The 16,968-nt window shown below is 39.9% G+C and overlaps 1 protein-coding gene and 1 long non-coding RNA gene across 3 annotated transcripts in view; one reads left to right on the top strand and one right to left on the bottom strand.

Moving 5' to 3' along the window:
- Nucleotides 1–7,877, top strand: part of LOC144071893 (voltage-dependent calcium channel subunit alpha-2/delta-1) — a 69,001-nt gene extending 61,124 nt beyond the window's left edge. For both annotated transcript variants that reach the window (XM_077597388.1, XM_077597389.1), the window contains 3 exons: nt 2,991–3,103; nt 4,837–4,919; nt 6,946–7,877. In XM_077597388.1, coding sequence (XP_077453514.1) covers nt 2,991–3,103; nt 4,837–4,919; nt 6,946–7,059 — 310 coding nt within the window. In that variant the 3' untranslated portion in view covers nt 7,060–7,877. The remainder of the gene's footprint in view (nt 1–2,990; nt 3,104–4,836; nt 4,920–6,945) is intronic.
- LOC144071901 (uncharacterized) overlaps nt 1–16,968 on the bottom strand; it is a 69,222-nt gene that overhangs the window by 7,594 nt on the left and 44,660 nt on the right. The window contains exons 3-4 of the long non-coding RNA XR_013299771.1: nt 7,760–7,829; nt 2,021–2,107 (exon numbers count right to left, since the gene is read on the bottom strand). This is a non-coding gene — a long non-coding RNA (uncharacterized LOC144071901). The remainder of the gene's footprint in view (nt 1–2,020; nt 2,108–7,759; nt 7,830–16,968) is intronic.

Genomic DNA, 16,968 nt, shown 5'->3' with positions numbered 1-16,968 from the left:
AAGGCTTTTTTTCTTAAAAAACAACATAATTTAGCAAGGCTTTTTTTTCTTAAAAAACGACATAGTATAGTAAGGCTTTTTTCCTAAAAAACGACATAGTATAGTAAGGCTTTTTTCTTAAAAAACTACATAGTATAGTAAGGCTTATTTCTTCTTCCAAAAACGACCATGTATGGTAAGGCTTTTTTTCTTCTTCAAAAACGACCATGTAAGGTAAGGCTTTTTTTTCTTTAAAAAACGACATAGTATAGTAAGGCTTTTTTTCTCCAAAAACGACCATGTATGGTAAGGCTTTTTTTTCTTCAAAAACGACCATGTAAGGTAAGGCTTTTTTTTCTTTAAAAAACGACATAGTATAGTAAGGCTTTTTTTCTCCAAAAACGACCATGTATGGTAAGGCTTTTTTTCTTCAAAAACGACCATGTAAGATAAGGCTTTTTTTCTTAAAAAACGACATAGTATAGTAAGGCTTTTTTTTCTCCAAAAACAACCATGTATAGTAAGGCTTTTTTCTCCAAAAACGACCATGTATAGTAAGGCTTTTTTTTTCTTCCAAAAACGACCGTGGATGGTAAGGCTTTTTTTTTAAACGACCATGTAAGGTAAGGCTTTTTTTCTTAAAAACGACATAGTATAGTAAGGCTTTTTTTCTTAAAAACGACATAGTATACTAAGGCTTTTTTTCTTAAAAACTAAATAGTATAGTAAGGCTTTTTTTCTTTAAAAACGACATAGTATAGTAAGGCTTTTTTTCTTAAAAAACGACAGTATATATAGTAAGGCTTTTTTCTTAAAAAACGACATAGTATAGTAAGGCTTTTTTTCTTAAAAAACGACATAGTATAGTAAGGCTTTTTTTCTTAAAAAACGACACAGTATAGTAAAGCTTTTTTTCTTAAAAAACGACAGTATATATAGTAAGGCTTTTTTCTTAAAAAACGACATAGTATAGTAAGGCTTTTTTTCTTAAAAAACGACATAGTATAGTAAGGCTTTTTTTCTTAAAAAAACGACATAGTATAGTAAGGCTTTTTTTCTTAAAAAACGACATAGTATAGTAAGGCTTTTTTTCTCCAAAAACGACCATGTATGGTAAGGCTTTTTTTTCTTCAAAAACGACCATGTAAGGTAAGGCTTTTTTTTCTTAAAAAAACGACATAGTATAGTAAGGCTTTTTTCTCTTAAAAAACGACATAGTATAGTAAGGCTTTTTTTCTTAAAAAACGACCATGTATAGTAAGGCTTATTTTTCTTCCAAAAACGAACATGTATAGTAAGGCTTTTTTTTCTCCAAAATCGACCATGTATGGTAAGGCTTTTTTTCTCAAAAAGGACCATGTAAGGCATGGCTTTTTTTCTTAAAAAACGACATAGTATAGTAAGGCTTTTTTTCTTAAAAAACGACATAGTATAGTAAGGCTTTTTTTCTTAAAAAGCGACATAGTATAGTAAGGATTTTTTCTTAAAAAACAGTATAGTAGGCTTTTTTCTTAAAAAACGACATAGTATCGTAAGGTTTTTTTCTTAAAAAACGACATAGTATAGTAACGCTTTTTTTCTTAAAAAAAAACGACTATGTATAGTAAGGCTTTTTTCCCCAAAAAAATGACCATGTATAGTAAGGTTTTTTTTCTTCAAAAACGACCATCTATAGTAAGGCTTTTTTTAAAAAAAAAATCACCATGTATAATAAGTTTATTTTAAACAACCAAGTATAGTAAGGCTCTTTTTTCCAAAAACAACCATGAATAGTAAGGCTTTTTTCCTCGCAAAAAAACGACAATGTATATATAGTAAGACTTTTTTCTCGCAAAAAAGACCCTTTATAGTAAGCCTTTTTGAAACGTTTATACACAAGCTGCTAAAATTTGAGGTCATTCCAACAAAAATGTCAATATTATTGGCCTCCGAAATGGGTTCAAACATTTTGGAACACCCTGAATATTCCTCCCTTCCTCAGATCTTTCTCCAACAATTCTTTGTTTAACAATCCGTAGGAAAAGGTTCGCAACACTGTTACCTTCCTGAAAGGCCTCTTCGAGTCTTTACTTCAGGCGACTTCTCCTCCAATCAGTCATTTTTGACCTTGATTCGTCAGTGACAGGAACTGCGAGGGGCATGCAAAAAAAGTTCTTTTATCTGTTTTACTTTCCCCAGACCCCGGCTTAGCTTCAAATTTGCCAATCGTCACGGACCGCTGGACATTTACTTTTCTTTAACCTTCTTTTGTGTCAATTTGGGGGTTAAATATGGCTGTAATTACCCGGTGTTATGGGACCCACGTGTCTGGTTCCCGATGTTAACGGCTGCACACGCACAAAGCCTCATGTTGGCTATAAAAAGGCCAATAAGAGAACAGCTTAGAGAGGCCCCTCGCGCACCTGCGTAGGTCCTAGCAGTATGTATCAAATGGGACTGCTTATATTACATAGCAGCTCATAAAGTAAATCACTATGATTATAGCAGAACTACTAAGAAAACATAGACATTTATGGTGGAGAAAAAAAAAGCTTGACGGTTCAGAAAATAATACTTGTACTCTAAGTGAATCGTGTTTAAATGATGACCTGGGATAGATAGATTATCGGTAGGACAGATGTATTGTCTTATTGATAGATGATTAATGTGTGGGTTGTAGTTTAGGATTTAAATATGATGAATCCATAATGAATGGGCAGATTGGCAAAAGAAAGATAAATGGCTACATACACACCTTTTTTAGCAATACCATACTGAAATATGCACGTTTCAAGATACAATGCAATGTTTTCTTTTCTTAGAAATTTGAAATTTGCTGGAATTACTGTATTTCTATGACTATAAATTACTACTTTTCCCCCACACTTTTAACCCTGCAACATATTTATGGGTGTGAATATCTCGTTGTACAATTTTGACGACACTGGTCTAGTAGAAAGTCCAGTTCTAGGCTCAGATGACATCCCTAACAAGAATTTTGTTGATTGCCTCCCAAATGAATGCCGGTTCAGGATGTATCGAGCGGAGAAGCTGCCAAACACAAACCTGGTGTTCCTGATCACCGACGCCAAGGCCACGTGTTTGTCATGTGACCCCAGACCCCTTCGACAAGCCGAACAACCCTGTATCCTTTCACCCTGGTCGTAAATAGTCAACACGAGAGTTGCGTGTCTTTTTTTTTTCGCTCCCCACCCCGTCCATCTATCACCCCTGGTGACAAGAGTGCTTTAAAGCCAGTGTCCAAGGACACACGCCAAAAACCTTTTCCAGCAGGTCCCTTCTGGACGTTGGCGGGTGAGCAATAAACCAGATGCGGCGAGTATGAAAGGCGCTCTCATGTTACTGGCCGATTGGATTTTTCTTTGTTGCTGCTCGGTGAACCGACATCCAGTTGAATTAAGGTTAAGAGCCGAGGTGCACTTGTGCGCTGGAATGGAGGCAGGAGATCTGTTTGACAGATGTGCCTTAAATTGGACTTCTCGCTGTTTGAACAGTAAAGGTGTCATCTCCCGCGTTCGTAAGGCCCATTTGTGGCCACGACCGCTAACGGTGTTTAATGTCGGAAAACACATTTTTTCGGTAGCCTAATCTATTGTATTTAGTGTTTGGGTTTAACCGAATTTATCGTTCCCTGATGCCATTCCGTGTCTGGCGCATCTGACGTGCGCTCTCAAATTAACGTCATGTTCATTTTCTTTTTACGCCGGCTGGGTCCAGATAATCAGTTCCTTACTTTTTTTTGTACTTTGTCAATTTTTTTGTGAAGGGCAACACAGCCCGTTTTTTTTTCAATTTTATGAATTATGTTCAGTTTTCTGGAGGTCGCATGGGACTGTTGTTAGTTTAGTTTCAAGCCTAAAGGGTTTATTTAATCAGTTTCTTACCCAGTAGATTTTTTTTTGCAACCTCTGTCAGGCTGTTTTTCTATCCAAGGCATAATAATAAATTACTTTTTGTGAATTCTTTTCAGTTTTGTCCTTATCAGCAAGGTTTAAACATGATTTAGTAAGGCTTTTTTTCCAAAAACGACCATGTATAGTAAGGCTTTTCCCCCTAAAAACGACCATGTATAGTAAGGCTTTCCCCCCAAAACGACCATGTATAGTAAGGCTTTTTTTTCTAAAAACGACCATGTATAGTAAGGCTTTTTTACAAAAAACGACCATGTATAGAAAGGCTTCTTTTTTTCTTCTAAAAACGACCATGTATAGTAAGGCTTTTTTTTCTTCTAAAAACGACATAGTATAGTAAGGCTTTTTTTGGTAAAAAAACGACATAGTATAGTAAGGCTTTTTTTCCGTAAAAAACGACATAGTATAGTAAGAATTTTTTTTCCGTTAAAAACAACATAGTATAGTAAGGCTTTTTTTCTCAAAAAACGACATAGTATAGTAAGTAAACTTAAACTTGGTATACTATAGCAAGGCTTTTTTTCTTCAAAAACGACATAGTATTGTAAGGCTTTTTTCCTCCAAAAACGACCATGTATAGAAAGGCTTTTTTTTCCTTCTAAAAACGACCATGTGTAGTAAGGTTTTTTTTTTCCCAAAACGACCATGTATAGTAAGGCTTTTTTCTCTCTCTAAAAAAGGCCACTTATTTTCATAAGTAGTCAATTAAATGTGTGATTAGCACATTTAAATACTTTGAACAACTGCCTTATATGAATGTTGTTATTAGGTGGTGCATTTCCTTTTAAAGAGGCAGCACCATTTAAAAAGTGTCATATTAATCAGTATTTTTATGAGCGAGCAGACATAAACCAGGACATATGCTCTTTACATGTAAAGATTCAGCGAGGAATAAAGTTCAGATTCATCACCACATTGTAGCCCTTTTCCTAAAAATTGTGTTCAGCTCAAGGTCCCGATCCATGTGAGCTGGCCCAGAACCCAAGGTACCGCAAAGGTCCTGATGTGTGCTTTGACAACAACGAAAACGTAAGATTTTGGCTTTGGTGGGTGCATGATCTCAATATGTCCCTATCTTCATTTTTTTCTTTCTCCGTTCATTGTTTCTCCTTTGTCTGTCTTCCCGCTCACTTTCTTAATGATCACTCTCCTCATCATTGCATGTCCATCAAGCTAGGATGAGCCATTGTGTCCAATCAGCAGAGGGTCCTTGCTCAGCTCTTCATCCTTCTTGTTTCTTCTGCCGCCACTCAGTTTCTTGGGTTAGTGTGTTCACTAGGCAGAATTGGCTTTTACATCCAGAATGCTTTGCAAATGAAGTCATTCCAGGAAACAATAATTCACCTGCTGTGTTCACACCCATTAGCATTCATTGCGTGATGTTGGATGCAATGAAAGAAAGAAAAAAGAGGGGCGATGAGGTTCACGTGGGACATAAATCAGCATATATCGGCGATATCAAAGGAGGAACGGGGATAAAATTTCGGTCACGACTAGATGACGTTACAGCGTTCAGAAGTTGTCTAAATATTTGCTCTAGTAAAAAATGGATTCGTATCTGTGAACCTTGCCTTTCATTGTTTTTTTTTAGAAGCTTCTTAGATCAGGCCACTTGACGGCTTTGAGTATACCCTGGGATGGCAAAAAAAGGAAGTGGTCCTCTCTCATCTTTCCAACGTTCCCTCATTTAATAACGACACTGAAGTAAACAGAGGAAACGCGCACGGCTTTCCTGCCTTTTGAATTCAAGCTTTCTTGAAAACTTTTCAAAAGGTCGGCCGAGCTTCCCGAATACGCCCGGCACATGAGCACGCCCGGCGTTAAGCTTCTGGGCATACTATATAATAAGACAAAAAAAAATAAAAAATCATGTGAAATAGGGATAACTGTAGGCTATTAAGTAGGGCTGGGCAATCGATATTCATTTTAATCAGGGGATTAATTGCGATTATTTACATTCTGTCGAAAAATGGGTTCTAAAATAGTTACCGCATTTTTATTTACCATATTTTGCTGTTTAATATACCCCCCCATTTAATATACCTGGGTATATTAAATGGCAGGGGTATATTAAATGGCGCACAAACGGGAAGGTACGATCCAATACTCACTCTTTATGCTGTGACGGGGTGCATCAAAGTTTTGCAGACTAAAACTACTTACTGCTCAGATTAAAACTACTGACTGCTGAATAAAGTCTGACTTGGAATTTTAATGAACTTAAGTATCTATAATTATGCCCCCATGAACACCATACAAATCTTGCCAAAAAAGCTGAGTTGCCGTTTAATTTGGTACTCGGACGTTTCGTCGAAAGACGTTTGGTACCCGGACGTTTGGTCCCCGGACGTTTGGTCCCCAGACGTTTGGTCCCCAGACGTTTGGTCGACCGGACGTTTGGTAGAATGGACGTTTGGTAGAACGGACGTTTGGTCGCCGGGTTGTTACTGTTGAAACCAGCTCTCAAAATTATAATCATGAGAGAGAGCAAGAGAGAGTGAGTTTAATATCTAAATATCTAATATGAAAATATCAACAGTAAACCCTCTGTCATAATTTGACAGCGAGCGAACCCGGCAACCAAACGCCCGTCCTACCAAACGTCTCTTCTACCAAACGTCCGGTCTACCAAACGTCTGGTCGACCAAACGTCTGGGGACCAAACGTCCGGGGACCAAACGTCTTTCGACGAAACGTCGGGTTACGGTTTAATAGACCCGGGCATATTAAACAGCAGGGATATATTAAATGGCGCACAAACGGGAGGCTCAAAAAAGCAAAAATCATTTGATATACCCGGGTATATCAAACGGCAAAATACGGTAAATGTGCTACCCTGTTAGTGAAATAATCATAAATTAATGTGTCCGTTATCTCTGAGTTACTGCTTGAATTTGAACCCATTTCAACTGGCATGGCTGGTATTGAATCATCTGTTTTGATTGGGAGGACAGCGATTAAATAATTGCTGCCAAGTTGCCCAGTCCAAATGGGTTGGCCAATGAGTTATTCATCTGATGGGAGAATTTCATGACATGAGTAATTTCCTCCACAGGAAGACGACTCTGATTGCGGAGGCGCGAGCGACCTCAAGCCGAGCCTCGGGACCACGTTGGCTCTCCAACTTCTTCTGCTGCTCTGGCTCGGAATGCCTTCACCACGCTCGTGACCCCTCGCGAACCAAACCACACAGCTAGAAAAGACTCTGAATGTACGGAAAGGCCGCAGCGCCGCTCTCCACAAAGCGGCGGTCTCGCGTCACGGCCGGAAGATGCCATCGCCGACGGACGGCACGCAGACCAATCACTAACGCGGTGTCATTTTGCTCCCCATTTAATCTCCGTTTTCCGATGCCAAAGGTTTGTCGCCCCTTTCCTTTTCAACGATAACCCCGCTCAGCTGCTCTGATGGTCGAGCTGGACCCCAAATAATTTGGCGGGGTGCTAGGGTAAACGCCAACCCGACCCTTTAATTCTCTTTACTTTGGTAGGACTGCGTGCTGATTGACGGTGTTGTTGTTGCTATTGTTTGTATTTATTGCGTATCAAGGGCGAGTAAGCTGCCACTCCTCCACTTTTTGTTGTTGTTGAGTATCTAAAAATGTACTGTACTTGCTCAACTGGCCTAATGCTACATGCTACAGTGTTGTATTGTCGCGCTGTGTGCTCCATATCAGTAAAAACAACAATATACAGTCGTAATCTGAGCGCCACGTTAATATTTACGATGTTTCTAATTCATTTTGGCTAATTTGTTAGCATCAAACAGCACCAAAAGTCAGCATTCCCCTAACTCATTCACTGCCAGTTTAAGACACAGAGTATGTGCTGTGGTATTTAGAAAAAGAGGCCAAATTAGATTGAACACACCTATTGACGGCAGGAGACGTCCAATCCATTGCAACGGGGAGGAGCTAGAAATGGCAGCCATAGTGTGGACCTGCAATCAAGAAACACAAAATATTTCAATTCAATAATTCACTCTAGTCACTTACCGTAATTACTCGAATATAACGCGCACTCGAAAATAACACGCAGGTATAACTTTGGGCCAAAAAAATCTGGAAAAACGCAGTACTCGAATATAGTGCGCACCTAAAATTTCCCGCTGACGAAAATCAGAAATCTTACCTTTTTTTCTTCGTTTCACGATTGTTTTGTTCAAACAAATTTATTCATTAGAATCCTTCAAATGAAAAGTTCCTCTCTCTCTTTGTCTGTCCTCTCATACATCTCTTCGTTGAGAATCCTATCAACGTCCACGCTTCCTTCATCCACTTCCTCTTCCTCCCACAACACATCATCCGATTGGCTTTACGAGATGACGTAAAATCCGTGCGTCAAAGTGAGTTTGACAATGCTTTTTTCGATCGAAAATTTGTAATTTATTTTAGTTATTGATTATAACACTGAACTGAGAGAGGGTGAACTGAGACGGGTACGAGGCTAGAGGGGGGCAGTGGTGGTCTCGGCTTTACGAGATGACATAAAATCCGTGCGTCGGCTTCACGAGATGACGTAAAATCCGTGCGTCGGCTCTACGAGATGACGTAAAATCCGTGCGTCAAAGTGAGTTTGACAATGCTTTTTTCGATCGAAAATTTGTAATTTATTTTATTCAATTCAATTTCAATTCAATTTATTTGGCAAGAAAAAGCACCAGGCTAAGGGCCATGTAACAAGACACAAAAAAAAAAAAAAAATTAAAAAAACAAAAAAAAACAAAAAAAAAATTAGTTTTTGATTATAACACGCACCCCCAACTATTGGAATTAATTATTTTGCAAAAACCTGCGTGTTATATTCGAGTAATTACGGTAATTGAATTTGTCTTTCTTTTTTGAATTTATTTTGCGAATATTTAATGTTTCAATTTTTTTTATTTAGAATTATTTGTATTTTCATTTACTATTGCCTTGTTTTAATTTGTGTTTTATTTAAACAATATTTTATTGGTTACTATTTTATTACTTTACACTTAAAAAAATGTTGTATTCAGTACACAGGTTTTCTCATTCCTACCTCTTTATCTCCACGACATACATCTATTTCTTTTAAAATTTTTCCCTTAGAGATTATTTGAACTTTTGCAAACATTCATTCGCCACAGCCGGTCAAAATGGATTGGACGTCTACCTTCGTCAGTGGTTTATTTGACAAAGAAAGACTACGGGTAGTGCCTCAGTCCACTCTATTGAATTTAGTAAATTAGCCCCAAAGGTGACAGTGGGACTCCAAGTTCTCGTTTTTCAGTTCACCCAAGCCACCAACCTCATCACTCCACTCAGGAGCCAGGATGACCCGTGAATGAGCTCAAAATCAATCAAGACCGCCTCTTTGTTTGCCCCCCCAACCCCCTGCTCGTTTCCTCTTTGTTGTCGTCCTATTCCAAGTGCTGTGAAGCTAACCTAAGGCCTGTGCGTCCAAAACGCTGCAAAGTTCCCCGGATGAGCTTTTGCCTTTGTTGTGATTCGAGCACCTCCCGCCTTCAGCATCTGGGCCCGCTGGAGAGAACGAGATGCCGGACTATCGGCGATCCTCCAGATTTGCCTTAGCTCGCCGTTTTAAATCGGCCACGGTCGCCACGCACACGCGTTTCCGAGCTTTCGGTTCTCTCCACCCGGCCTTCGTGTTAAGCTGCTGGTGCTACGCGTGCAAGTGATGCCTGTTTATCGATGTGTTGACGTGTGTTTAACCCAGAAGTTAGGGGCGTGTCTATCTACTCACTGTGTAGATATTAAGGGTTACAACTGTTTTAACGACCCCTGTATCATATTTTGATGGACTTTTGCTAGTAATTGACCTTCATCTAGTCAGATTTGGGGGAAATAAAGTCCTCACGGTCTCAAAATGAAGTTTTTGTAAAGTCTACAAACAACTGTCATCTTCTTGGAATCTTGGGCTACTTACAAATGAGATCCGGTTTCAATCTTAGATCATTTACTATTTATTTTTGGGCATTGATTCACGCATAGCTAGGGACAATTTGGAGTGTTCAAGGGCATGCGTGTTATAAAGTGAGAACAGAAATTGAAACTTGTGAATTCTGGGAAAACTGGAGGTTAAAATATATCAAACCAGATAGAGGTCACCGAATGTGTGTACCATCCGTATAAAGTGAAATCAAAAATAGAAACTGAAGTCTATTACGATCGCATTCCATCTTAGTTTGAATCAATTCTCAGTCAAAACGACTTGTAATGACCCTTTTGCATGTTTACGCATTTCATATCATTGGCTTGAATGTGTATTCAATACTTTTTTTTTGTTCTGGGATGACTTTGTAATGAGTTTGGTTCAATTACACCGAACAGTTCATCTAATCACAATGCAGGGCTTTAATTCCGTAAAAAAAAGTTGAAAAAGTTCTAACCCTAGTAGGCATGTTTATGCCACGCCCCCTTCTAACGATATCTGATTGTGCTTTAATACTGTACATTTACTCTTTTGTGGAACTTGACTATAGCCTGAATACATTTTTGTATACATTTGTACACGACTTACTGTATAAAAGAGAAAAATAACAAAGTTTGAAAAATGTTTATATTATGGTGTCAATTATTGTGCAAATATAATATATTCCCAATAAAAGTTGTATTGTTATGGCCCTTTTTGAACTGTTTTTTTAATGTTTTATTTCTGATGACTCATACTCATATTAGTGGGAACTTTTGATTAGTGTCGCATCGATATTAAATCAACAAATATGGCCGCCAGCTACACACTTTAAAAAAAATTGTGAAACGGCACTGGCTTAATAAATGACATTTTGAATTCTATTTTTCATTATTTTGCACTTTTTAGTTAAAGATGACAGCCTTTCCATGTCGATGGAGGTCGACGTTCTTCTAACGCGATTAATGGTCGGCCATGTTTATTTGTTTTTGCTGCATTTGAGGCTATTTGTGCTTACCAAGATGCCAATCTAAGCATTAACATCAGCTTGAAGGGTTGGAGTCTCCATCAATTTGTTTTTTTTGGTGGTGCGCTATACGCGGATAATTCTGTCCATTTGCTCTGTTGCGATCACCTAGAAGGCAATGGGTAAGGGGATACCCTTGTAAACGGGGGCCGAGGTCGTAGCCTTCGACATGCCTGACTTAAGAGGTTACAGACGTGGGGAAACGCGACAATGGCGGTCTTACAGCTCGTCTTGAAGGCGGTGCGGGGGGGAAAATACAATGTGAGCCATTTTTCTATCACGGTCTCGCTATGCCACGATATAGTAATTCATTCATTTTCTGAACCATTTATCCTCACAAGGATCGCGGAGGTGCTGGAGTCTATCCCAGCTAACTACGGGCACCAGGTGGAATCGGTGGGCCCAAGAAGACGGACAACCATTCACACTCATAGGGGCAATTTAGAGTTTTCAATGAGTCTACGCTGCGTGTTTTTGGCATGTGGGAGGAAACTGGAGTACCCGAATAAAAGCCACGCAAGCCCGGGGAGAACATCCAAACTCCACAGTGAGGACAGACCTGGGATCAAACCCCCGACCACAGAACTCTGAGGCCGACGCGCTAACCACTCGGTTGCTGGGCCGCCAACAGAAAGTTCTTCGTTATTGTGGCGATATATAATGTCATATCATGCAGCACTAGTTCATCTAACAAATTAAATGGTATTGCTATGGACAATCAATCTTAAGGTATCCTCCAATTGATTATGGTCTTGTTGGACTCTTATTTTTTTCGACATCAAAGAGCATTTGTTTCCCTTCATCAGTATTTTTTTCTTGTCTTTTTTGCATTTGCCCGCTTAAATAAGAACACTTCAAGTTGTGTGACTCACTGGCGCAATTTATTGTCAGTGTTTGTTCCGCTAATTGCAGGATGTGACACACGCGACCGATGCTGATTCCAGCAAAACCAGTGAGAAGAAGCACACAGCCGGTTTTGAAAAGTTCATCAACATTATTTTTGGAGTAATGAAGCGTTTCTCGGTGGAAATTCTATTAACACGCGTTATCTGCGTTCCAAGGCAGAGATGGCTAAATTTAGTCGCAATGTTCTCTGCGACCTCGGACCTTGTGACCCAGCCCGGAGGTCATGAACTCGCGTCTGGATAAACTTCCCTGAAATCTGCGAACACCAAATTTTAATTGCTGTGCTTATTTTGCTTCTTTATTTGCGCATTTATTTATTTTTGGATTCACAGGCCTCTGTTATGATTATAGCACGACAAAGCCACCCGGACTGAGGTCAGTATTTTGTGAAAACATCCTTTCAGAAGTGCAAATTGGTTTCTCAGTGGCACTGACGAAGACATATGTCCAATTATGTAGTTTTTTTGTCACCGTAGCTCACCAGAAAATTGTTGCAATGGGTTGAATTTGATTTTCAACTACTTTTTTTCTTGAATCATTGTCTGCCATTGATGGCGCCAGACATCATATTTATTTGAAGTGGGAGGGTTGACACTCTCTCAACTCAAATGGATTGGATGTCTATTAGAGATAAACTGATTTTATAGTATAACCAAGAACAAACATATGTTAAAGTAACAACAGTAAAATGGAGATAAACATGCAAAAATTGGCTGTTAATGTAACTGTTTTCCAGATTATTATAACCTCAAATAGCAATAAAACGAGCTGTCGGTGGTCAGCGAGACAAATAAACATAAGTCGCACTTGAGTACTTGTCACAGGCCCAACCAAACTACGAAAGAAATGCGACTTATAGTCCGGGAAATACAGTTCAATGGAAAACTCAGTCCTGATTTATCGAAACAGTTTAGTAAAAAATATATTTTGCATGCATGTGTTTTTGGCATAGTGGATATCTGGTGAATCACTCAGGTGCGCTCTTTAAACGATCAACCAGATTGTCTATCAACAAGTTCATAAAAACTATGCGTTCTGACACAGACGCACGCTGGATGAAACATACCTGCAGACATGTTGTGTGTGGGTGTGCGTGCGTGTGAGTGTGTGTGGAGGCCACCATGTATAAGCTGACATGTTCATACATATTGCCTGAGTCACGCGGGGAGAATTAGTAGCGAGCGGCAGACAACACAACGCTGACTGTTAGCAGATGTGCATGAAATGAGGAAACGCAGGTTAGCTCCATGTTTTCATTCTGATTAGCCTGATTCCTCTGGGCTGTTTTGGTATCCTACCTATCCTCTGTTCACTTTTACATGCACACAGGACAAGATTTTCACTCTTATCCTTTATACCAAGGGTGTCAGAATTGATTTCACGTGGGCCGGACCATTTTAGATATAATATTTAGATATTTTTTTATATAAATGGATTAAAAGCCCTGAATATTCAGTTTTTTTTATAGATCTAAAACAATGTTTATTTTAGCTTTTTTAAAATATGTTTTTAGATTTTACAAAATGATTTTTGAACTAAAAACACAGAAAAAAATGGATTAAATAATTACAATTATTGATTTAAAAGGGGAAAATAAGGAAATTTAATATACATCTATACTCTTCATTTTAATTTGATCCTAAAACAGAAAGTCGGCACTCATGATTTACTTTCTCGGGCCGCACAAAATGATGCGGCGGGCCAGATTTGGCCCCCGGGCTGCCACTTTGACACCTGTGCTTTATACCCTTGCCATGTTGAACACAGAGTAGCGTTAGAAAAAAGTTAAATCAAGGGTGTGCCAAATATTTCACAAATGTTTTTTTTTTAAATTCAAACCAATTTAATGTCGTTCAAGCAGGGGCAGAGCAAAAAAAAATATTTATGAGACGGCGAGAGTTGGGAAGGAACTTTTTGAAGGGTGTCATGATGGCATAATCCATGATCAATTCCTTGTACAGTTATACAATATTCCGCAACAATTGGGTGGATTTAATACAAAATTAATTTGTATATTTAATCGCACATTTCATTTGCATGAATCCCATCCTTTGGCCAAAACCACTTCATTTTAGTCTCCGTTATGACACAGCGTGACCGATTAACCAGCGGTATTACCCTCCAATCATTCGCCATTTTGTTTACAAATTCATTTCCGCTCTTATTATCGCCAGGTCCGAAACAGAAACGACGGAAATTTTCCGGGTCAGATAAACCGCCGTGAAACAATAGAAGCAAACATTTCCTTATCGCTATACCTACCGTCTTTGCGCATATAAACATGGGCTTTAAAAAAATAAATATCAAAAAATCTCAGCTGTACATCGAACGAGCCTTACAATAGCGTAGCACGTGACGCCGCGCCGATGGTCCGGGGAGCCAAAGGATGTGCCTTTTAAACAATTGTGTCTTCGCAGGGATACACAAAGTCCACTAATTGTTTCTCCCACATTCGGCCTTCTCGGTTCACGTCGACGCCCATAAACACAAGAGCAGAGGCAGACAAAAGGCTGAAATTGTTTTTACCGTGGTAGGAAAATGTTGTTCCCAAGGCAACGTTCACCTTTACAAGCTCTTGAATTTATCCGCTGCCCGTGATAATGCTCTAGACGCCCAATCCGTTTGAACGGGGAGAGTGGCAGCGAATGAACAGACATTATTTTGAGTTTGATTTATTTAATAAGGGACAGCACATATTAATGAACATATATATGTAAGATTTTAGCCTAGGGCTAATTTCAATCTTTAGTCCCTTGTTGAAGATAAACGATGGATGACACATACTAGACACACACACACACGTAGCACAGTTTTAGACAGCGTTGTGATCGCAATTTTGTTTGTCTAACAGCCAGGCTTTAAGATGATTGGCGAAGAGTTTCAGAGATGGGAGTTCACGTATGTTAATTGTTATTGAGATACAGGTATGTGCAGAGAGAAGGTGCTTTGGCTAATTTAGCACTCTTTTTGAAGGGAACTACACAGTCACCTATAGAGCCAGCCCTTGTTGATATGTTGATTTTGCTGCCATAAGATCAGAATCCACCGGATATTTAACCCTCGATCTCAAACTGTGAGGCGGACGGTACTCGGACGTTTCGTCGACCGGACGTTTGGTCCCCGGACGTTTGGTGGAACGGACGTTTGGTCGACCGGACGTTTGGTCGAACGGACGTTTGGTCGAACGGACGTTTGGTGGAACGGACGTTTGGTGGAACGGACGTTTGGTGGAACGGACGTTTGGTGGAACGGACGTTTGGTGGAACGGACGTTTGGTGGAACGGACGTTTGGTGGAACGGACGTTTGGTGGAACGGACGTTTGGTCGCCGGGTTATTACTGTTGAAACCAGCTCTCAAAACTATAATCATGAGAGAGAGTGAGTTTATTTCCTAAATATCTGATATCAAAATATTAACAGTAAACTCTCGAGCGAACCAGACGACCAAACGTCCGGTCGACCAAACGTCCGGGGACCAAACGTCCGGGGACCAAACGTCCGGGGACCAAACGTCCGGGGACCAAACGTCCGGGGACCAAACGTCCGGGGACCAAACGTCCCGGGACCAAACGTCCGGGGACCAAACGTCCGGGGACCAAACGTCCGGGGACCAAACGTCCGGGGACCAAACGTCCGGGGACCAAACGTCTTTCGACGAAACGTCCGGTCACGGAGGCAGACATGCTCATCACTCAACCACCGTGCTGCCTTTCTGAACATTTCTTGCAATATAAATAACATTTAGGCTTTTGCAATGAGATCACATATCAATTTTTGTTTTAGCTTGTTACGAAAATATTTTCCTTTTCAGTACAGCTTATCCTCACAAGCGTCGTGGAGGGTGTTTTGCTTTATGGCTAAAAGAATACTGGACTGTTTACCCTTTTTTCTGATTTTTTCTTATAATAAATGGCATCCGGAATGAGATCACTTGGAAAAAGAAACAAAAAACAGACTCTCTTGCTTACAAAACAAAAAAGCCCTTTTACTCGCGCAAATCTCTAACTAAAAGGCAATTTGCATACTTGAGACGTTACGCTGTACCAATAGATATCACGGACAGAAACGGCGAAACGAAAATAGAGATTGTGTGACGCAGTTTTATTTCACAAAACCAACTTGTTTGCGGGGGAAGAGTTGTGCGTGTGCCTGTGTTTAATTTGCGATACCACGACTGTCAACAGAGCTCAATTACGAGCAGCGGCGTCAATCTCGCGATTGGACGACAGGAAGCCTGTGTTTGTTTTAAGCGACAGAATCTATTAACACGGCATATCTGTGTTTATTGCATCTGCGTTGACGGTCATCGCTGACCTCAACACACGCAAGCACGGCAAAAAAGAGCAAAAGATGAAGTTCAACGGTCCTTTTTTTAGTTTTCTTGCACTTTTCCACTTCCTGCACTTCTTACGCACTGTTTATTTGACACCTATTTATCTCCGTTAAAGCCTCCCACTGTTCTGAAGTTGCGGAATGTTTTAATTTGTCACGCTAAGCTAGCTCCTATTGACATTTGAGTGAATCTTTTATTAGTGGTGCTTTGCATTCGAGCCTATTGTAAACATGTCAAATTCTTTGACGGGGTTGCAATGGTCGTCAAAGTTTTCATTTTTTAATTTTAAATTGTGACGTCCAGCTACTTTTATTTTGCCTTTACACAAGTGGAATCGAACATTTTGGTCGGGGGGTTAGTCGTGCCGTCGCAGCCCACCGATGTATGGGGAGAAAACGGAGACTCGTGTAGACGATCCAGTGAAAGTGTGACTCATGCGCACTTGTTTATTACTGCCAGCGACTCTGAGCATTAGTCACACGAACTTGAGGGCTGGCTCCACCTACATCTTTACCCACCCACCCATTTATCCATCCATCCTTTGATTTGATTCTGGACTTGTGTGGTAGCCGCTTTGTGGAAATTGCGGGAATACCGGGTGGAATGTCTGTAGGATACACGAAGGTCGTCTCCTATCTAAAGCTGTCATCACCAGTGATAGATGGAGCACTCAGGAGTGTTTTTATCCAGGATGCACCCCAACGCCCCCCTATGTAAACCCGCAACTCTGCTATCAGCACCAGCAGAAAGACATGTGATAGCATAAACACCTTTTGGAAGTTGGTACTCATCAATAGCTGCAGTCTAATTACCCCGAGTAATGGAATACTGGAAATGGAAATGCCTGAATTTTGAAGAAGCACTCAAATGTCTGAATACAAGGTTTTTACACTTTAGCGGCTGTTTTTGCGAAGTTTC

The sequence above is a fragment of the Stigmatopora argus genome, chromosome 3, assembly GCF_051989625.1.
Source record: "Stigmatopora argus isolate UIUO_Sarg chromosome 3, RoL_Sarg_1.0, whole genome shotgun sequence".
NCBI lineage: Eukaryota > Metazoa > Chordata > Actinopteri > Syngnathiformes > Syngnathidae > Stigmatopora > Stigmatopora argus.
The sequence above is the reverse complement of the archived record's forward strand: the minus strand, read 5'-3'. Positions and strand labels throughout refer to the sequence as shown.